This window comes from Sciurus carolinensis, chromosome 6, assembly GCF_902686445.1.
Source record: "Sciurus carolinensis chromosome 6, mSciCar1.2, whole genome shotgun sequence".
NCBI lineage: Eukaryota > Metazoa > Chordata > Mammalia > Rodentia > Sciuridae > Sciurus > Sciurus carolinensis.
In genome coordinates, this window is record NC_062218.1 from 156,364,915 (window position 1) to 156,387,532 (window position 22,618).

The 22,618-nt window shown below is 58.6% G+C and overlaps 1 protein-coding gene across 3 annotated transcripts in view; it reads right to left on the minus strand.

Annotated features, from left to right (window-relative positions):
• Slit3 (slit guidance ligand 3) overlaps positions 1-22,618 on the minus strand; it is a 579,498-nt gene that overhangs the window by 60,147 nt on the left and 496,733 nt on the right. For all 3 annotated transcript variants that reach the window (XR_007109040.1, XM_047554975.1, XM_047554973.1), the window contains exons 15-22: positions 21,207-21,357; positions 20,027-20,101; positions 13,464-13,607; positions 12,736-12,879; positions 11,020-11,183; positions 9,912-10,044; positions 1,221-1,289; positions 424-495 (exon numbers count right to left, since the gene is read on the minus strand). Coding sequence is in view for 2 of the 3 variants with exons in the window: in XM_047554975.1 (XP_047410931.1) it covers positions 424-495; positions 1,221-1,289; positions 9,912-10,044; positions 11,020-11,183; positions 12,736-12,879; positions 13,464-13,607; positions 20,027-20,101; positions 21,207-21,357 (952 nt within the window). In the remaining variant the exon portion in view is untranslated. The remainder of the gene's footprint in view (positions 1-423; positions 496-1,220; positions 1,290-9,911; positions 10,045-11,019; positions 11,184-12,735; positions 12,880-13,463; positions 13,608-20,026; positions 20,102-21,206; positions 21,358-22,618) is intronic.

Consider the following 22,618-nt stretch of genomic DNA (forward strand, 5'->3'; position numbering starts at 1 on the left):
CACCCTCATCCTAACCCTCACCCTAATCCTAACCCTCACCCTAACCCTAACCCTCACCCTAACCATAACCCTAACCCTCACCCTCACCCTCACCCTCACCCTCATCCTAACCCTCACCCTAACCCTCACCCTCACCCTAACCTTCACCCTCACCCTCACCCTCACCCTCACCCTCACCCTCATCCTCACCGTAACCCTAGCCCAACTTCTTCGGGAGTCATTAGGCTGCAGTTCCTCTGCCTGCCCAGACAGAAGGTTCCAACCTACATTAATTTCCTGTCATTGACTAAGGTCCACCTTTCACGGGGCTGCAGGAGCCCTGAGGATCAGAAGAGCAGAGAGCCTGGGCCCCCGAGGAGAGGAGAAAGGTGGCCACTCACTGCAGGGCCGGGAGCTGGTGAGCGCGGGGGTGACGGTACTCACAGAGTAGAGAGGTGGGACATGTTACTGAAGGTGAAATTGGTCAGCATGCCGATGCTGTTGTTGCTCAGGTCACTAGGAAGAGTCGAACGGAAGGGTCATGTCTTACTGCTGGTTGCTCCTGACGGAGGCCGTCCCAAGTGTCACGCATGCATTCCACCCATCCATCCATCATCCACCCATCCCTCCACCTACCCTCCACGCACTCACTCACCGGTCATCTACCCATTAGTTATCCACCTACCTGCTCGCCTACCCACTTACCATGCACCTCTCCATGCACCCGCCCACCCTCACTCACCCACCATTCACTCCTCCCTCCCTCCCGCCCTCCACCCACCCATCCATCCTCCCTCCACCTCATTCATTCACTCACCTCTATCCACCTACCCACTTCCTATTTACCACTCACCCACCATCCATCCCGTCATTCATCTCACAAAGGTTCATTTTCTAGTCAAGTAGTTGTCCTCCCTCCCTCCTTCCCTCCCTCTCTTCTTTCTTCCTTTCCTTTCCTTTCTTTTCTTCCCTCCCTCCCTCCCTCCCTCCCTCCCTCCAGCTATTCAATCATTCAATTACTCATCCATTTCGTTCTACCAACAAAACCCAACACACTTGGTCACTTCTCATCTGGAACAGTTTTTCTGAATGTCTCTGCCACACCTCCCTGGGCTGGTCTTGGTGCCTCAGGCTGCTCCCCGCAGGGAGGAAGGCTGGGAAATGCTGTCAACCTGCCACGCCCTTCTCCCACCCTCCCTGTCAGCTCCCGGCCACCCGAGCCCCCCAAGGTGGCTCCTTACATGAGCGTCAGGTGTCGGAGGGCAGACAGCTCCCTGGGCACAGCTGTCAAGTGGTTTCCTTCCAGGTACCTGAAAGAGAGGTACAGAGTGACAGTCCCTGGGAAGGGACACCCCACGAGTGTCACTCTCTCAGAGACGCCTCCCGGACTTCCCAGGCTGTGCCGAGTTGCTTTTCTCTCTCTTCACTCCTCCCACCCCCTCGAGCACACACTACACTTGTCCTTTGATGTCCACTTGTGAGACTGGTCAGTCAATGATGTTTTCCTTCACTACTGGCAGGCTTCATGAAGGCAGAGGTCCTGGCCCACACTGCCCAGCACTGGCTCCCGCAAGGCTCTTTACACGATGGATACGTAATAGGCTCAGCCCTCACAGTATCCTGCTTGGCAGGAATTCACAGTTGAGAAAGAAGTCCAGAGATGTTAAAATACTTGTTCAAGGTCACAGAGCAAGCAAGCAGTTGAGGTAGGATTTGAACCCAGGTTTCTCTGACTATACAGTCTTACCACAATTCTGCAGCCTTCTGGAGTGTGGAGGGAGAACTGAGCCATGATTTGTCTTAAACATTCTCATTTGAGGTTGAGTATTTGTTTGGAAACTGAGGAGTCGGGGGTGGGGCACATGCTGGTGTGGCTCCCAGCAGGCGGACCACATGGCAGGAGGAGGATGCACCCAACATCTGGGATGTCCCCAGATAAGCAAAGGCTGTGCCTTGCCCCACCGGGACTCCAGGGCCCTGCACCGACTTGCTCCATCAGGACAAGGCCACCTCTGGGGGCTTGCACACAGCATAAGACGAAATTTGCAACGATGTGGATGTGATTGTGAATACAAAGGCGACTGCTACCCGCTGAGGTTATTCCTACCCTCAAGAGGGCGCGGACCAGATCATTCACTGTTGCTCCTACTTCCCAGACTTCAGACGACATCACAAAGCCACTGCGAGGGCCTACCAGACCTGCTCTGATCTCATGGGTGGATTTCCCAGGATCCCCTTCGCAATTGCCAACCCGCAGTCACTCTGTCCGTCTGCTCAGCACCTGCCCTGAGCTCCAGGAGGGCAGACCCAAGCGGTCTTTTGCAAGCCCAGCACGTCTCACAGTTTAACGCTGCGATGTCAGTCACCTGGGATCTTGCTGGGAAAGCCGATTCTGATGCAGCAGGTCTGGGGTAAGTTTGGAAAATCCTCATTTCTAACAAGCTCCCTGGTAGTAGGGGAACTGCAGACCCCGATTTGGGTGATAAGGTGCTACCGTTGCCTGGTGTCCAGTAGATCCACCATGGAATGATCAACTGGGGTAGGAATGGGTAACTCAGGATATGGGCAAGTTTGTCAATGGCCATCCAGGCCGGGGTTTTGGACAAGCTGGGACTTGTATATCCACGGTTAAGACCAAGCGCCTCTTCGTAAAGCTGGCCCTAGCGACCTGATAAGGTCTTAGGTTGCCACGGATATTGGATGATGACCCTCTGTCCTTGGTCTTTTGCTGGGTACCTGTTATGTGCCGAGGGTTACGAGATGCGGGGAGACAGCCTTCCCTCTTGTGCCGTGGGGGAGCCGGGCAGCCACCTGCACTCAGGTGGAGCCCCTCGGCAGCAGAGCAGAGGGAAGTGCGGTCGCGCGTGCTCATTTATCAGGCCCATGTACCTGCCGAGCAACCGCAGGGTGCCAGGTGCCGTGTACACAGGTGAACGAGACAGCCAGGACCGCTGCTCGCGGGCTGTTAAACCCAGCGGCAGGGCGGAAGGAGCGCGGGGCGGGGCTCAGGCACGCAGAGACGTGTGACATCACCTGTGATTTGTGTGCTGGAGGAGGGGCAAGGGGCCCTGGTGGAGAATCCACAGGGCTCCAGCAGGAAGGCGGCCGGCCGTGAGGAGGGATTGGAGGTGAGAAGTGACAGGGGAGGAAAGAGCAGGGAAGGAGGGGTCAGCCAGTGTGGCTTGAGGCAGCCCAAGTTCCAGTGTGGAGGCAGGAAAAGGAGGCGGGGCCGAGGACTCCTGGGAGGGTGGGGGGTTGAGGCAGATCACCCCTCGAAGGTCATTTCCATTTGCAACACAGGTACGGTGCTGGTGTGGCCGGTCACCTGTGCTGCACCTTCTGTGCACGCCTGAATGGGACAGGGCCAGGGGCTGGGCTGCGGGTGGGGCAGCAGTTGGGAATCCCCGGTGTTCTCCTTTGGGCAGGAGGCTCTTGGGGTGGCAGGACTGCAGGGTCCATGAAGATGAAGCAGGAGCATCAGGCCGGCGGCCACCTCGCACACCCACAGGGAGTGGGACTTGGAGGCAGGAGCCAGCTGGATTAGTAGGACTGCAGCGGCGCCGTCCAGGGAGTCTCTCTCTCTTAAAGGACCATTCAAATCTTTATTAAGATGGATTGATGCCACAGAGATGATTTTCAAAGTAACAGAAAAGACTTTATCTCTTCCAAATAGTCCGTGTGCGGGTACCTATCCTCCTCAAAGCTCCACCTGATCTCTGATAGAGCAGGCGCTGTGGCGTGGCGTCTTCTCTGATCACTAGCAGGCTTTGTTGTTGCTATTACTCTTGTGGCCATCGATCCTGCTTTTGTTAGAATGTCTCCCAAGGCCACTCACGTTATCTGCCTGAGACATCTCCCACTCCGTTGTTTTGACTCTACACTTAGTGTCTCGAATTTGTCCTAAGGTGCACTATTTGGGGATGGATGTGGAGATGGAGGAGGGAGTAACCGGTCCCAGTTCCCGTCACTTGCCAGGATGCAGGTCCTGGAGTTTGGATCAGGTTATTCATTTTGATTTCAGCTATGCTGTGATAGCTCAAGCTCGAACTGTGGGGCAGAATTACCTAGACTGCTGAGAGTTGCCCTCGATGGCTACATGACTTTGGGCTAGTTACTTACCCTCTCTACACATCAGGTTCCTCAGCACTATTGTGGGGAATAATAAAGAGCTCTCAGTGTAACTGTGAGGATTAAAATAAGTTTATATTGAAAGGATTGAGAGTAGGGCCAGGACATAGGAAGTGCAATGTCCAAATCAGGGAGTCTCTCTTTGAGGGAGACTAATGAACCCCAGGGAGCTGTGTGGGAGTCCGGCAGACAGAGGGCTCTGGCTGGCCACCCTGTCCTGCGCTCCTGACTCTGCTCACTGTCTGTGCCCCCTGGTTTGCTACGACCACTGCGTACAACCTGGAGGCTTAACATAGAAATCCGGATAAAATGCCCAGACTGAGCTCTGGGTATTTACGGAAGGCCCATGACAAGCACATCTGAAGGTGGCCCTCAGGTGGCCTGCCGTGTCCCTCGAGGCAGGCAGCTTCACCTCACAGACACGGGGCTAAGGAAACCCACAGCCCAGACCAAACTCACCAGTGGTCCCCAAGGTAGCGACAGACTCCTCCATCGCCTCAGTGAACCCTCTGGGCTGGGGTGGAGGGTGTTTTGCTGACTCAGAAGAAAACAGCACTCCAGGGGAAGACCCCCTGCTGGCCGGTGCCTGAGACGTCACCCTCGGCAGTGGCACCACTCGCTCTGAGCCCCTTGTTTTCACCTTTACCCATCACAGTTTTGAGAGGGGATGGAGTCATCCCTCCAAATCCACGGGCATCAGTTCCAGGATCCTGCTGATGGCCAACTGAGATGTCCCAGCCCCCCGTGTAAAATGGCCTCGTGTCTGCGTGGAACTGAGGCAATCCTCCTGTGTACTTTATGTCCTCTCTGCAGGCAACGTAAATGCCGTGTAGACAGTCATTATTCTGTATTGTTCCGGGGACAATGACTAGAAAAAGACCCATACCTGCTCAGCACAGATGCAACTTCTTTTGTTGAAATATTTTTAATCAGCAGGAGGTGGAATCCGAGGACGCAGAGCCCAGGGCTGTGGGGGATGACGACTCTGCTACCTTGTCTCTCAGCCCTGCTGGGCGGTAAGCTCCGTGCCGTGGAGAGTGTCCTCCAGCGGGGCGGTTTTGTCTCTTGCTGTATCCTCTAGTGCACAGTGTACTGCTCAGCTCATAAAAGGGGCTCACCCACTTGCTGAATCCACACATGTGTAGAAGGGTGTTTGGATTAAAAAACAAAACCCATCATGGTCTCAAGGGAAGCCTTGGGCCCGGCCCGGATACACGTGCAGGATGGGCCATGCTCTGCTGGTGCTTCCATTTTCTGAAGAGCTGAATGAACGGGCACGTGGCCCAAGGGATTCTGGGAGGTTGACATCATCTTTTAGGAAACGAGGAGGTTCAGGACTCTGGAGGCCAGTAAGGAGACAGAGCTGCCTCTGGAGCCGTGGGGGCCTCTCTCTGGTGCCGTGCCAGTGTAGCCTCCTTCCCTGCCTGGAACCCTTGGAGGTTCCTGCTGTGTGTTAGACAAGGGCCGGCCGACTCCTGTCCAAATCTGACTGGAAAGACCTTTGTGGTCTTTCCAGTATTAGTCAGGGTTCTCCAGATAAATGGAGCCACATGGAGAGCTCTATGTTTAAGCTCATGGTTTTGGACTGGGCTCTGGTGCGAGACTCCAACACGCAGACCAAGAACCAAAGTGGAATCACCTGTGCTAAAGTGCCCCAGCACCAAACCCAAACCAAGCTGTCTATCTGCCCTTCTAAGACACCAGGACAAGTGAGAGGTAGCGGCCAACCTTCCCCAACAGGCCACTTTGAACAGGCACAATCCGGAAGGTCCCTCTGCTCTAATCCCCATGCAAAAGCAGTGACCTGAGGTAACCTGATGTCAACCCACGTGCAGTTACTTTTCTATTCTTCTGTCTCCCTGTCCCCGCCTTATAAGGAAAATAACTTTGACACCTCAATCCTTTATTTTTTCTTTGAAATTTTTTGAGGTGGGTCAGGGGTCTCACTAAGGTTACCCAGGCTGGTCTTGAACTCTGGCTCCTGTGATCCTCCCACCCCAGCCTCCAAGTGCTGGGGTTTCCGGCCATGACCAGAGCTCATCTAGTTCTTAGTTTCTGTATTTTTCAGCCCTTCTCTGTCTATAAAACCAACCTTTCCACACAACCTACTGGGACACGCATTCTATTTTATGGACTGAAGTGTGGCCCAGTTTAGGACCACAAAGTAAAGCCAATTAAGATCTTCACACTAAATTTGTTGTGACTGTCCTTTGACTATTTCCTATCTATGGGGGTGGGGAGAATGTGAGGGTATTTGAAGGAATTGGTTCATGATACTGTGGGCTAGCAGGCTGCTGGTAGACTGGACACTCAAACAGGGTTTCTGTGGTTCTTAGAAATTCTGAAGCAAAATTCCTTTTCTCCGGGAGACCTCAGGGATTTTGTTGCTAACATCCTCAACTGGTTAGGCGAGACCCACCCTCACATTTGGGACTCTAATCCCCACTACCGAAGAAGCCTACTGATCGTGGGTGTTAACTGCATCTGCAGAAAACATTCATGGCAACACCTAGACTAAGCGCTTGACTACAGCCTTGCTAAGTCCACACAAGAAATAACCATCAGGGCCAGCTTATCTCAGGTTCCTCTCCGTTAAACTCTCCCCTGCCTTCTGGTTCCAATCCGCGGTCTTGCCCTTCCTGGACACGGGAGCCCCTTTGGTGGGGGTCACGTCATGCCTACGTCAGCCCCTCCTCTCCCTCTTTGCCCCTCCTCCTACGACGCTGGGCTCTCAGCTCCCCCTGTGGTGACAGTCCAGGGCCCAAAGCTTTGGGTGTGTTTTCTTCACGGCGCTTAACCCCACGGTGACACCTCCCGTGTGATTCTGTGCCCAGCGTTGGCAGAACGCGTCCGTGTTGCCCCGCCCCGCATCCCACACACTGCCTGGCGACAGGAGGACGTGGAGACCCCCGAGTTCCCGGTGGAGCTGAGCAGGGGCTGCTCTCAGCAGAGTCCCCGGCGGGCCTGGCCCTGGTGTCCTGGCTCAGAAGAATCAAAGGCTCCGCTCAGAAGCACAGATGCCGCGTGTCTGTCGCCCGCTCTCTTTGTAGGCGGCGCTGGGTGGCGACTGGAACTCCAGCCCAGGCCCCAGGGTTCAGAGCAGTGCCCCCCCAGCCTTAGAACTGTGAGTGTTTCTGGAGGGTCAAGCTGTGCACTGACCTGCATTTAAATGCTCGGTCTCAGCCCCCGAGCAAGCCCAAGAGGCATCTGCCTCCCCTGAAAACCCACGCGGGTCTGTGCAGGAACGCTGCCCCGCTGTGCCCAGCTTGCCAGGCATGCAGGAAGGACGCAGGACCAGGGTGGTGGCAGGGACCAGGGACACCTCCTTCCCGGAGACCCCACTGCAGGCCTGATTTCCACCAGACGCCCAGGGCCGTGCAGAGCAGCTTGGGAGTCAGGCACCTGGCTCTGTAAGAGCTGTGTGGCCTTGGGCAAGGTGCTTGACCTCCCTGAACTTGCACTTCCCAGCTGTAAAATGGGGCTTATATCATCACTAACTTGATGTGATTATAAAGATTAAGTGGACAGATCTTAGAGCAGCCTGAGAGTTGAAACTGGGACCATACATGCGTACACGTACACACGCACGCGCGCACACACACACACACCCAACAATAGGATGATCAGGAGGACCCGACCCCTGGCTGTGCGTCCTCTGCTTTTCCCAGTCCTGCTCAGCACCCTTCCCTGACCCCTGCGTTTCCCTGGGGCTGCATGGCTGGCCTTCACCGTGGCTCCAGCGTCCCGCACACCGGGTCTCTTTCCTCCTGCAGTGGCCGCAGTGCGTGGCCCTCGGGTTTCTGGAGGGTAAGATCTTTGCCCCCTGAGGGTCTTCCCAGGCACTTCCTCCCCCTTCCCCCTTCTATTTTCCTGGGGCTGCTACTCCACTGCCCTTCCCAGACCCCTAGTCTCTGGCGAGCTGCCGCCTTCGTGGACACCAGGACACTCCCTGACGTGGTCACAAAGCCACCGCAGCTCAGCCCCCGCACTCCCTGCCCCTCCTGCTCTCCTCCCCGCCCCCCACTGATCCCTTTTTATTTTTTAAATCAGTGTCCTGTGGACACTCCTGATGCCAAGACCACCAGGCCACGTCCTGCAGGCGCTTAGGGATGTTTGGTTGGGACCTTTCCACTGTCCCTCCCTTCTCCTGCCCCTCCTTCCTCCCCAATCCCCTTCATCCACTCTGCTGATCTTTCCTCTGCTTTGGTGAAATCCCCCTCCCTTCCCTCTTCCTCCCTCCCTCTCTCCCTCCTTCTCTCCTTCCTCCCTCCCTCCTTCCTCCCTCCCTCTCTCCCTCCCTCTCTCCCTCCTTCTCTCCTTCCTTCCTCCCTCCCTCCTTCCTCCCTCCCTCTCTCCCTCCTTCTCTCCTTCCTTCCTCCCTCCTTCCTCCCTCCCTCTTTCCCTCCCTCTCTCCCTCCTTCTCTCCTTCCTCCCTCTCTTCCTCCCTCCCTTGTAACTGGTTAGCCTTCTTATTGCCACCCCCCACTCTGGTTTCTGAGGTGGGGACTCCTGTCACTCAGTGGCTGAGCCCCAGCTCCCAGGCGTGATAAGCCCCTAAGCACTTGAATGGGTGGGTGGGTGGGGGACTCTCAGCTCCCAGCCTGTGCTCGGCCTCCCACAGCCCCTCCTGAGGTCCGGTGTCACGGAGGAGCGTCCTCTACTGATGCCATCTGCTGAGGTCCCCTCTGTAGCAGGGCCTGTGCCAGGGCTCCTCAGCGCTGCTGTGCCCGGAGCTGGTCCCCTCTCCAAAGATGGGGTCAAGCCATCCAGCTGGCTTGAGGCACAGTCTCTCTCCCGGGCCAGAGAAGGGCAAGGACACCGTGCGGGGTGGGTGACTCTCTTCAGAGCTCCGGGGAGCTGCAGACCCTGGGCACGGCAGACCCTTTTTGGAGAGGAGCTGGCACGGCTGGAGAAGGCCCAGCTGTTGGAGAGGACACAGCCAGGACCCAATGGCACCTTCGCCATGGTGCCAAGCATCCCAGGCTGGGCCCTCTCTGCTTCGTGGCAGGCAGCCGTTCAGAGAGGATGCATAGTGTCACCTGCAATCCCCAACAGGCCAGGGCTCCAGGTAGCCCTCAAAGCACCTGGGCCTTGCCCCGGAGGCGGTGGGGTAGTGACTGGTGTCGGTCCGACAGACCCGGGCTGCAGTCTGCGCCCTGCTGCTCAGAGCTGGTGTGATCTTAAGTGACTCGACCAGCACAGAAGCACAAATACTGCGTGTCTCCTGATGTGGACCCTGGAGGGCACAGCCCTGCCCAAGGCCAGGACTGACCTGGGCTCTGCCCGTCACGCCCCTTCCTCCGCTTGGGCTGGCAGCCTGGTTCCAGCCTGCCCGAGCACCAGGGAACGCCACGAGCCAGGATCTGTTGCTCCCCCAGGGGCCTGGTGCGCTCAGGTCCCACGCAGGAACCCGCGAGGCAGAGGGACGCTCCCTGGAGGAGCCGGCTGGTACAGGCTAAGCTGCCCGGGAGGGGCATCAGAGTGCCAGACCGCGTGGCTGCGGGGCGCTCCGGGGCTCCACATCCCCGCCCTGTTTCTACGTCCCCCAACACAGGCTCTTATGACCCCCCCTTTGTGTCGGGGCATCTCTGGGGAGAGTGGGGTCCCATACTCCTCTCCGGCCAGGCAGACACCGGGGCAGCCGGCTTCCTGTTCCCCGGCAAAGCCCGCACCTGCCACCTTGGCCCGGCTTCTGCCACCTTGCTGGGATGCGTTCAAGAGGGCCCGGCTGGCGTCGGGCCGGAGATGCTGGGGTGCAGTGTGGAAGGTGCCGGTGTGGGCCCCGGGGCGCGGCGGGTACTCACAGCTCAGTCGTGTCCTTGGGCACGCCTTTGGGGAGGGCGCGGAGGCCCTTGTTGCTGCACCGCACCACCGTCTCCAGGCAGGTGCACTGCTCTGGGCAGCGCGGGCTCAGCAGGCAGCTGCTCTCTTCGTTGCCTGTGGAGAGCCCCAGGGTGAGCGTGGCAGACGTGGAGCCCACCAGGGGGCGCAGGTGAGCAAGGCTGGGGCGGGGGTCACCCTGCTGTTGGCAAAGGCCAGCAACTGAGCCAGAGCCAGGCTGGAGGGAGCTGCGGGTCTGGCCACGGTTGGAGGGGAAGGGCACACACCAGGGCACGGAGGGGTCCTGCCTTTGGCTGAATGTGGCTTAAAGATTATCAAGGAGGCTCAGGGAGATGACCGTGAGGGGAACAGAAAGAGGCCCCTGTGAGCCGATCAGGAGTCAGCCAAGCGGCCGATGGGGTGGGCAGGGCGGTGGGCAGAGCCCGGTCTCCTCCTCCCTCTCTGCTTTCTCCCCTCCCCACTACACAATCCCTCTGGGGTGGCGAGTGTGTCCCCAGTCCCCTTCGTTCTTTAACCTTAGTCGATCTGCAATCCAGTTAATCTGTCCTTTGATAATTGGTCAAGCAAAGGACAGGGCTGGCTTGAATTTATGCAAACAAACATGCCCTCTGGGATCCTGAGACCCAGAGCCTGAATCTTTCTGTGCCCCCTTGTCAGCGACAGGACTTTTCTTGAAATCTGTTTCTCCTGAGCACATACCCTGCGCCTCACCATGACACAGACAGGAAAAGCAAGGCCCAAGGCCGCCCTGTACAGTTGTGTAGGTTCTGTACAGCACAAGGGGTCACAGCATCCAAGGGCCCGCCCTTGCTGCGGACAGGGCAGATGAGTGTGTTTTGAACACCAGTGCTGCAGTGACCGGGGCTCATGCCTGATGGATTTCTGACGATGGAAGGACATGACTTCAGAGAGGGGCACCTCATAGTTTGCAGGGGGAGCCACTGGGTTAGCTGCAGAGCCCCTCAGAGCTCCAGCCATGCCCAGGGGCGGAGTGGCAGCAGGTCCCGGGGATGCTGCCCTGCACTGCCAGCTGCACCTGTGCTGTCCTGTCCCCCTGCTCAGCCCTCTCACCGTCACAGGTGAAGTCCTGGATGGCCACGTCCTGGATGGGGATCTCCTTGAGGAAGAAGGGCTTCTGGCACCTGGGGTTCCCGCTGACCACCCGCCTCTTCCTCAGCCACCTGCCGAGCCAGGCCAGGTGGCAGTTGCAGTTGAAGGGGTTGGACAGGAGGTTTCTGAGGAGAGAGGGCGCGCTGAGGCCAGCCCCGCCCGCTGCCCCCGCGCAGCCCTGGGACCCCGCGCACAGCTCTGCATGTGGCCGGAGAGGCCAGGCAAGGGCTCCCAGCTGTCCCGCGGTGGGGCTGCTCCTGTGGTGAGGGGACGGGCCGCGGGGACTTCTCCCAGCCCGTCTGAAGCCAGCTTCTGCCTGGTCCTGATCCTCTGCCCTGTTTCACGTCTGCCTGACCCTGGGACCCCAGGGTCCTGAGGGTGGGGCCCAGCCTTGTGGCCTCTGTGTCCAGAAACGAGCCCCACATCCTTCAGGCACCTCATCCACCTGTGTGGGTGACGGGCTGGACTGCAGGAGGGACAGGGACAGCAGCCTGTGTCCCCGAGTCTGCTGCGGGAGGGGGCCACCCAAGCACGTCACAGGTCTGCGTCTCACGCTGGCCACAGTGGCTCTGGGAAGGAGGGGCCTTCATTCTCATCTCACGGACGAGGGAAGGATGGCCCAGGGAGGCCCCTGAGGAGGGCCAGGGAGCCCTGGAGTGGCTGCCGGGGGTCACAGTCACCCAGAGCCTGGGCGTCAGCTGTCCGGGGCAGCCCTTCTCTGAGCGCGGCAGCTGTGGGAAGTTGGGCCAGTTCCTCCACGTGGGGCTGGTGCCCTGGGGTCTGGACTCGGCCCTCTTAGCATTTTAGTCCCTGGGAGGGGCGGGACATGGGCTGCAGTGGACCAGTCCACCGTGTTAGGTCCCGGCCGGCCACCTCTCCTGTGGACGTCCCTTGTTCGTCCCCTTTGCTCCCGTGTTCAGCACTGTGGACTGGGCATCTGTGTGATCACAGGCTGGCATCTACTCAGGCTGCCCACAGGTCCAAGCCTCGAGCACACAGCAGGGAGGGGACAGCGTGTGTCCCGTCCTTCCAGAACTTATGTGACAGGAAGCAGGTGGCACGCAACTGACAGGTGGAGCAACATGGGGCACATCTTAGGAGATGGTCAGCGTTAGGAGAGGGTTGGGAGAGCAGGGCTCGAGGGACAGATGACAGCAGAGGGGCACCGGGCAGGGCAGGTGGCACCCGGCAGAGAACGAGGCGGAGGCAGGAGGAGGGGCGCCGGGTGGAGCCAAGGCCAGCGGAACGCCAGGGAGGGAGTGGGCTGGGTGGGGCAGGACGGAGGAGGTCAGCAGAGCCTTGCCTCCTACCAAGCCTCTCAGCTCAGTGCTACAGCCATGCTGGGCTTTGCTCAGCTCCATGTACTGTCTATGCTCCAACGGACCACAGGGCCTTTGCACATTTCTTCCTGCTGAAGGATATGCACTTCCCACTCTCTTTAACAAGCCCACGTTTCAGAACACAGCACCAGTATTTCTCAACAAAGCCTGTGTGGGGTTTCCACAGCACTGTGGACCTCCCTCCTGCTGTGAGCTCCTGTAGGGGTGCTGGTCCATATTTCCTCAGTACCTTCATGGTGCCCCAAGCGCACCAAGTGTTTATTAAGTAGACAGATGGCCAACGCCAGCAGGCGGCTGGGGCATGGCACCCGCAGAGGAGGAGCCCAGGCAGACTTACATGGTGGACAGGGAGACCAGTGTGGTGAAGGCCCCGGGGGTGATGGTGGTGATCCGGTTGTCATAGAGGGACAGCAGCCGCACAGAACTCAGGCCTGCGAAGGTGTCGTTGCCCACGCAGCTGATCAGGTTGCTCCTCAGCATCCTGCGGGGCGGGTGGGAAGCGCGGGCACAGGCGTCATGCCCTCCTCCTGCGCAGGCACCTGGCCGGGCTGTGACTGGTGGGACCATAGGACACCCGCAAGCCGGGCCGCCGGGTGCCACCTGCGAGAAGCCGGCCTGGACCCCCGCGGCCAAGTGTAAACGCGTGTGCCGTTGCTGGTGCGCACCCCTCACTGTGGCGGCGCCAGGCACGCGCGAGTCCGTGTGCACGGCCCGGGGTTCCGGGAGGAGGCGGGAGAGCCGAGCGGGCACCGTGCGCCGCCTCTTGTGCGCACCTGCGTGTCCCTGCGCGGCTGCGGGGCTGGCGGCCCGGGCAGTCTGCCACGCTGGCTGCACAAACTCGTGGCCGTGCGCGTGCCCCTAGGGAAGCGCGTGCCCTGGGCCTGCCTCGGGGTTTGGCCGGACGTGCTTGTGGGGGGCAGCAGGGAGCGACTTGGGGGCGGTCGGGTGCCCCTGCGCCTCTTCCCCTCACAGACGGGAGGTGTCCCTGGCTCTGGCTCCAGGGGAAGGGGTCCCACCGGCCGGAGGTGCCCGGGCCTCCCCCCGGCCTCCCGGCCCGGCACTCACAGGGTCTTGAGGCCGCTGAGGCCGCGGAACATGCGCCCGTGCGCGGCCTCCAGCTGGTTCCCCGTCAGCATCAGCTCCTGCACGCCGGCCGCCCCATCGAAGGCGCCCTCTCGAACCTCCTTGATCTTGTTGTTGCTCAGGTTTCTAGAGGAGGAGACAGATGGGGGACCAGGGGACAGAAGGTCAGGATGCCAGGGAGTCACGGCCCTGCAGGCCTGCAGCCGGGGAGACTGGGGTGTGGGAGCTGCCCTGGGCCCCCTGACATGGGGTCCTCAGTCCAAGACACGGGAGCGAGGACCCGGAGGCACCCAGCGGACTGGCTGGGAGTGAGGTGTGTCAGAGTAATCCTCTTTCCAAAGCCCTGGGGGACTGGCGGACTTAAAATAGGGTTCTCAGCTTCCTTTGGGCCCCAGCTTTTCTCACGAAGCAGTGGTCCTCTAGAGAAGAGGGTGGGAAAAAACAAAATGTCTCCTCGCAGCGGTTCTCACCAGAACCGACACTAACAGACACTTCTGGTTGTATTCACTGAGTACTTGTCATGTTCCACGGCAGGAGAGAACCAGCCTTCACAACCACACCACGCCTGAACCACCACCAGACACTGCCTGAGTCCCATTTACAGACGAGGAGACCAAGGTTCAGAGAGGTTAAGTAGCTTGCCCACAGCCACGCAGTGGAGAGAGCTGGGATTTGAAGCGGGGTCTTCCTGCAGGTAAAACGAGCTGCACTGAACTGTCGCTTTCACAAGGGCCTCACTCCCTGATGTCACTTGCCTGCAGAATCAGGTTGGGGATGAGGTGTCATCTTAAAGCGTGCCTGGGTCCTCTGAGCCCTCGGTGTTGCCATTTCTGGTTCTGCCCCAAACTCTCTGAGTGCAGGTCCCTCCCTCCCCTTGCCCACACCCTGCGCAGGCCACAGAAGAGGTGGAACAGCAGGCAGATCCCGGGGGCCATGACACAGGCCTCCTGAGTTCCCCTTGGCAGGCAGGAGGAGGGGCCTCCAAGGACCACCCAGATGTCCAGGCCTGAGGCACCCCTGGCTAGTGGACGGACCCAGCTGGGGGAAGGGGCCGTGTTCAGGGACATCTGCAAACAGGAACCCCCACAGCCGAGACCGCCTGCCAGCTCACCGAGCACAGGGAGGCCCCTGAGCTGGTGGGCTCGCAGAGGAACACAGGTGGCCTGGTTGTGGCTGGGACTGAGGCCTGGAGGGGAGGGCCTGATCCAGGTCCCAGAGGGCACCCAGAAGGGAACACCCCAGTCCCTCTCCAAGAAGAGCTCTGGGCAGCAACCTCAGGGGTGGAGCCTCCCCTGGGGACGGACGTGGAGCTAGTGGTGGATCCAGGGTGCCCCAGGCGCCGCGCAAGCCACCCTCCCTTTCCCCGAGAGGCTAGCAGGTCACTAGAGAGTCACGGTGCGTGCCTGTGGGCTGGTGTGGAGGCGCCAGTCCCTCTTTGGGATCGTCTGCTCCTTGCCACGACTTCGGTCTCCTCCTCCCCTTCCTGACAGCAGGAGGCCACGCTCCCAGGCCCCTCCCCAGGCCTGAGAGTTGGGGTGGGGTCACTCCCTGGGATCACCTGAAGCACAACTGCTTTTCCCATCAATCCTGGTCACCTGTCCCCGGATGACCCAGGAATGGAGGTAATGTGAGGGGGGCCTGCAGATCACCCCCAGATGGGACGTGGGAGGAGAGATGAAGGTCCTCCCGGCAGCCATCACTCAGCGGGCTGCAGGAGAGGTTGGCTGGAGCGCCTGCCTGCCGTGGGGACTGGGGGAAGCCGGGAAGTGCAGACGAGCCAGGGCGGCTCTGACGTGGAGGCCGCTTCCTCGCGTCTGTTCTTTAAACCAGCAGCATTAACATCACACTGCTGGAAGGTTTGTGGATTTCCTCCGGTGGGAGAGTGAACAGAAGGGAGGCAAAAGGAGGGACAGAATCCTCCCGAAGCTGTGGCTCTCTCCATCCGTCAAAGCCCCGCTCACCGCTGCAGGCTGTGGAGGGCTGAGGACAGGGCGTGAGGTTTGGGCCAGCGCTCCAGAAACGGCTCGGGGACATCCAGGGTAGCGAGAGCCCTGACAGTCCCACGGCAGGGTCTTCCCGAAGGGGCTCCCTTCCAGGTAACCCCACAGTGCACATCCAGGGCCACCCACGGGCCCCTCTGTCTCTGTAACCTCCGTGAAGGAAAACTGCTTCCTCGGGCTTTGCTTGAGGAGGACGGGCACTCACACCCGAGAGGGCCCAGCCTTGGCAACCCACCCTGGGGACGGTGACACAGAGGGTCTCAGCCCCACTGCCTTGGCACTCTGCTGCCAGTACCCTTCAGACCCCATTCTCTTTCTCCCCCAGACACACAGAGGTCTTGGAGCTGGAGGATTCGTCGGGCTGCTTTGGAAAGCCAGGACCTAATGGGGCAAGGCTTCAGGGTTGTAGCCAGCCCCTAAATTCTGACTACAGCACCCGTTTAAAGCCTGGTCCCACTTGGAAATGCCATGGGAAAGTTACCTGGAACTTTCTGTAAAAGGTGAACTCTTGGTCATGATATAACACATGCTCTGTTATGCTGTCAGGACAAGTGGTCCCCTTCACCCCTTATGAGTCCACCCCTTGCTCCGAGGTGGAAATTCTCTTTTAAGCCAGGGCTGCAAGCTCGAGTGTCCACAGGGTCCAGGCAGGTACCTTAATGGGGACTGGGAGCAGGCCCAGGAGGGGTGGGTGCAGGTGGTCAGGAGCCACATGCCCCAGTTAAGGGGGCAGCTGCTTCTCAGTTCACCTCAACTGGGGATGTGGATGCTCCAAAAGGTGCCAGAAATCCGTACTTTTTGGTTTCTGTGAAAACCCCTGGTTTTTAAGTTGAGCTTATTATGCTAATGTGTTTTAAATAGCCAGGTAACATTCATTAACTTTTTATTACAGTTTGTCCAGAAGTTATTGTGAGTGGTGTATCTAAGATGTGTACCAGTCACTGTGGTGTTCTGGAATGTTGGATTTCTCTAGAAGTAATAGCGCTCCCGTGCCAAAATAAAACAACACAAAACAGAAAAGAAAGTGAGCAGCAAATTCTGCCACCACTGGCTGATCCCACCATGTGCTCCTGACTCTGGCTGGAGGACCAGCAGCCTCTGGTTGAGAAGCTCCTTCAGCAGTGGAAATGCACCAGTTCCCACGGCAGCGAGGCCCTGCGCCACCCACCCAGTAAGGGACGCTCTCATCTGCATCCTGGGCACAGGTGATACTCAAGAGCAGCCCGAGGAGGAGGGCTAGCTTCAGGATCCCACATGGCGGGTAGGGGCCAGAGGCTCAGCAAACACACTCAGGAGTGAGTCTGACCACCTGGCTCCGTGCTCACTCTCCTTTGCCCGAGTGCCCTGTAAGGCAGACTCAGGAAAGGGAAGTAGAGGACCCTGCTCCCAGAGTCCTGGCAGGCCTGGCTAGCACTAGCTACACTGCTGGGCAGAAATCCAGACGGACCTACCACCTCCATGGAGGGGCAGGGCTGGGGATGTGTCTCTCTCTCTTTTTCTTATGTCAGTGGTGGCAGCTGGTGGCCTTTGGGATCAGCCTTGCCCCTTGGGTCACTGGCTGGCTGGCTGATACTCAAATACATGCAGGGATTTACGCATACCAAGCCGCACGCTGTCTGCCGCCCTCAAGGGACACAGCTCCCCGCTAACCTGCACTGTTACCACTTTCAGCTCCTGGCTCTGCCACTTGCTTTTTGACCTTGGACGAATTGCTTCCTGTTCTGTTTCAGCTTCTTCATTTGTGGAATGAGGTGCTATTCAGGCTGTTCTCGGGAGAGGTAAATGAGGTAGGATCAGCAGCGTCTAGCATGAGCAAAGCGCCCAGGAAGAGCTGGCTGCTAGCCGCCATTATCACGCTGATCATCACCATGGCCTTGGGTCCAGCTGTGGCCCCTGAAAGTGTCTGGGTGTCAGGTTTTAGTTTGTAAATTAATTTATTTTTATTTTTTAAATGAGTGCATTATGATTATATGTAGCAGTGGGGTCTGCTGTCACAGATTTGTACATATTTGTTCACACACACAATACGCCAATGTGACTTGGTCAGCATCATTCCCCAGTATCTCTCTGTTTTGAATGTCTGCCCAGCCACCTGGGGTCCCTCAGCCCAGGTGCCGTGCCTCATCTTCTGCGCCCTGTCTCACTGTCCCGCTGAGCTGCACACCCAGCCCCATACCCACTTCTGATCCTCCTCATAACTTACAAGGAGGCAAACTTATTTCTACTGTAGCAAAGATAAAACTAAGGCCTACACAGGCCAAGGACACTCTTGTGGTCACACAGCTGGAGAAGGTCCAGGCTGAAGCTGAAGTGAAGGCTGGTCCACCTGCCAGTTCTCCCCAGTGTCTGAATTTCTGGATGCTCTCGAGAAGTGGGGACACTGGGCAGGCCTGACCTTTCCAGTGAGGCAAATATGGCATCACCCCTTTGGCTGAGACCTGGGCCTACGTTTTGCCAGTCCCCACTGCTCCCTTTCACTGCTTGGTCGCTGAGGCTGGAGTCCGCAGCCCCTCCTGGGTTTGTGTGGCTGTTTCCTGTGGTGTAAAAGCCAGTTCTCTACGCTCTGTCCCTAGCATCTGGAAGACAGGCACAAAGAAGGTGCGTTACCCCTAAACTGGGAGAGTGCGTGTTTCTCTGCAGAAGCGAAGGCTGTGCTGCCATTCACTGGGCACTGGGCCATCCTGACTCTCCTAACAGCAGCTTCAAATCCATACCCGGGGAAGCTTCTGCCTTGAGGTCAAAAACAAAGCACGCATTTCCCTGGTACGTTGGAAAGGACATCTCCTGGCAGGTGATGGGTGGTATGTGTGCTTGGTCCCTGAAATTAGTGGAGTGCTGGACCAGTCCTCTCCAGCTGTCCCCTCAGAGTGCTCTGCACTGCCTACAGGTGCAGGCCAGTCCCTGGTGCTGTGGTCAAGGTGGTACTGTGGGCAGGGAGGGCAGGGGCCAGAACAGCACCACTGAGGCGTGATGCCAGCCAGGGCCTATCCTCCCTGGCTGCAGGGTGCCGACGGGTGGGGTACGGAGAAGAGGAAAACAAGTAGGAGTTATAGCTAATTCCCACTGTGCTTGGCAGTTATAGTCTGCAGAGTCACCAGGTACCCTGCGTTAGCCAGCACGGCCGCGACTCCTAGGGAAACACAGGTCAGTCTCTCATGGACTCGTCCATAGGGAACTGGCTTCAGGAGTGTTTCTGCTTAAAGACACCTTGTTTAATACGTTGTTGATGCATTCACATTGAACTTGCAGCCTGCAGCTCCGGAACTCCTGCCCGAATGAAAGACGCCCCCCGCCAACACACATTTCCTCTACAGACAGGGCTCAGCCTTCTCAGGCTGACACAGACTCACAGTCTGTGGCCCTGAATAACCACAAAGGACACTTGTTTACCACAGGAGGGCTGAATCCCAGCTGGAGCATAGCGGGAACGTGTGTGGGTGACTGTCTTCTCTTGCACCCTGTGCATGTCCCAGAGTGGCCTTGAAAGCAGAAACAGTCTTGATTTGGGAGCTACACAAATTCTAGCCAGTGGGTGAATTTCCAAATATATAATCTGTCAATAATGAGGACTGATGATGTTTCCCTGGCTTAAGAAGCAGACCCAAATTCTGGGGCCAGGGGAGATGGAGCAGGGGATAGGGGAAGGGGGTCAAAGAGAAGAGAGCCCTGGGAAGGGGACGGCAGAACCTGTCTCTGTGCTGGTCACCTCTACTGAGGCACCGGGGAAGGGAAGAGGAGGGAAGGAAGCCCAAACTCGCACTAGTGTGACTGCAGGTGGATCCACATTTAAGCACCAGGCCTGATATTTATTTGCTGGGTGGTCTTAGAGAAGTCACTGAACCTCTCTGAACTCCAGTTCCATGACTTATATAAAGGGGACTGTGAAGCCCGTACAAGATGGATGAGTAAGAACCAAATGAACCAATGCATGTCAGAAAGGGGACATGGCCCCTGGCTCAGGACAGGTACCTTAACAGCACAGCAGTATTACTTTTGTTACCTTATGACTTGGCCTCAACTGGGCAGGGAGAGGCTGAGGACAGTGAACAGTCCCGTGGCCGAGAAGCCAGTAAGACATGTGTCCTCTGGCTGAGCCCAGGCTCTGGCCAGACCCAGGGGCTCCGGATGGAAAGCCAATGTGGGAACAGCTGACACCCTCACCACCACATGTAGGGACGCAGACACCTCGGCTCCGCCTGGGAGCAGGAGCCACAGTGGACTCATCAGAATGGCCGAGAGATGGGTGCCGGACGCCACTGCTGGTCCTTACCTGAGTCCCCGCTTGGGTAGTGGTGTGGGGTGGGCCAGGGCTGAGCGCAGGGGCGGGGTGGGGCAGGAGTGCTGTGGGCAGGCTCACCACAGTGACCATCGGGCACAGTCTCGTTTCCTTTTGGCTGTCTCTGTGTCCGCAGCCCAGCGCTGGGCTCAGCAGGAGGCCGGGAGGGGCCCAGCCGGGCGAGGGGCAGCAGCGCCCTGGCTTCAGCCGTCTGAACCCAGAGCCCGCCCGGGAGCACAAGCGGCCGCCCTGCCCTGAAGTCCACTCACATTTTCCGCAGGTTGGGCAGCTTCTTGAAGATCCCCGTGGCCTCCAGCACCGAAATCTCATTGTCGTTCAGTCGCCTATGCGGGAAGCAAGAAGGCCAGGGTGGGTGAGGGGTGAGGCGCCTCCTTCGTGCCCTCTGCTCGGCTCCCTGCCTGGCTTTACTGAGTGACCCGACCGCACAATCGGCGAGGTGCCCAGAGCCACGGGAGGTGGAGGCGGCTGCCGGGGCAGCCTGAGCGCAGGGCGGAAAGGGAGCCCGTCAGCCGGGGAGGGCCTTCTGGAAAACTCTCACGGGCATCCACATTTTCGTGCCCAGTCAACTGCCAAGTCCCTGCCCTCATTTTGTGGGCACCGAGGGCAAGCTCGAACCCTCAGAGGCTCTTACGGCCTCCGCGTCCTCCAGGCCACCCAGCTCCTGCCTGAGCTCTCCCTGAACCGGGCGGCTCAGCAGCGCCATGTCCCCCATTCCTCCCGACTCAGGAAAGTGGGTGAGCGGCAAGGCCCGACCTTCCACGCCCGGTGGGGATTCGAGAAGTCAGAGAATGACATGAGCCAATCTCCGCCCCATCCGTCCGGGGCCTGCCCTGTCTGCGCTCGTCTCAATCTTCCACGCCCTCGTCTACGGCTGGGGAACGGCCTTGGACCTGAGGGGCAGTGTGGCCAGTTTCAGGAGCAGGAGGGAGCAGGTGTCAGGCCAGGTCTCAACCCCAAGCGAGGCGCCGTGTCCCCAGTAAGCTGTGCACTTTGAGCTCTTTTTTGGATAATTCGACACATTCCCTTAGTAGCATGGCCAATAGGAAGGTCGGATATACTTAATAACCTGGTTGTCTTCTTGGTTTGTCACGATTTTCAATCTGATCCCCACCTTCCTGGTGAACTCTCAGCTCCACAGGGCCAGCCAGGCCTGCGGCGTTCGCATCTACAGATGGGCCGACTCATCGGAGATGAGCCAACTCGGTGCCAGGCTCCCGAAGGTGCTCAGATACACTTATAGGATGAATGAACGGATCTTCCTTAGGGCAAGCCCCCTGTCCCTGCCCGGGGCCAGGGGTCTGCCTCGGCCTCCTGCGCAGAGGACGCCGAGGAGCCGCCCTGAGCGGAAGGGGGCCACCCTCAGGGGACTGCCCTGGCTGGCGTGGGTGGCGGGGTGCTGGGGGGCGGTGCTGGCCCAGGTGGACTTACAGGTCGGTGGTGTGCTCGGGCAGGTGGCTCGGGATGCGGGCCAGCTTCTGGCTGGAACAGTCCACGATGGTCCCCTCACAGCGGCACCTCTCCGGGCACGCGAGGTCCATGAAGCACTCGCTGCTCAACCTGCTGCGGTAATCCTCGGAGCCTGGGCGGGCCAGAGAGGGCATCGTGTCACCGGGCTCCTGCAGAGCGCCCCTGGTCGCCCGCAGGGGGAGGGGGCCCCGGCCCGCAGGGTGCCTGTAAGGGTCACTTGGTAGACGCACATGGCCACCCCTGGTGGTGTTCACAGGGCGCCTGAGCTCGCAGGCCCCTCCCTGCTTTTCACATGATCTCTGTCCCTCATCCTTTTTCCTCAGGGAAACCAGCTCACACTCTGGGGTTCCTACGCTTTTGTGGGTCAGAGCTGGAGGACACTGTGGACGTCCTGCTCAGACACACTGCAGTGCCGGGGCACAGAGGCCAGCCTCCAGATCCAGGGAGCTCCCTGCTCCACGAAGCCCCCCCTCCATGGAGCCTCTAACCATTCATGATGACCCCAGCAGAAGAGTGTCCCATGGGCTTCTGCGGGGCTCTTCCAGGGATAGGAATGAGCGTGGGGACAGGTGCAAACTGTTGTCTTTTGGGTCTCGCTGGTAATGCAACGAACTAAGGAAGAGAAACCTGGGGTCAGAAGTGACCACTGACATAGGGCCTCCGTCTAGGCAAGATAGTGACGAGGACTGGGCAGGTGGGGATTTGGAGCCCACGACGCTCATGATTGGGAATTTGGCTCTGAGTTGCTGATATTTCTTTTCCTTTATTTTTTTTTTTCTCAAGAGAAGCTGGGTATTTAAGGGATATTGATATTGGATTCGGGTGTGAAAGACTGTGAAGGTGCACAGCACGAGCTGAGGGCCGGATCTGACCTCCATCTTAGAGAGGAAGTTCTATTTAACTACGGGGCAAGGGCAGTCCCCGTGAGTTGAAAGTGGGAGCTAAGATTTATTTTTTCCAAATTGCATTTCTCTCAAGGTCACAGCAGCGCGAGAGACGGACAGTGTGACGTGTTTGAGGTGCCCTGGGGAGCAGCTGGCAGGCCTCTCTCCGTGAGCACATGAATCGTGCTGGCGGTCAGGGGCGAACCCGTTCTCTTGTCAGGCCTGAGTCCCTTGCTGGGCCAGGTCTTTTTCATTCTCTCACCCCACAAGCTACCTGAGCACAAAGCTAGGCAAAGCAGGAGCTCCGTCCACGTTGGGCTACGCACGTGGGATGCCTTTGGTACTCGAGCGTCCTGTGTGCATTTCTGAAGTGGCTCAGAGTGCTGCACGTGGCTCGGTGGGGGAGCCAGCTGGGTGATACTTGGGATCTTATCTGGGGTCTTATGGGGTGCTAGTAGTCTACAGGCTTCAGCAGCGGTGGGCAGTGGC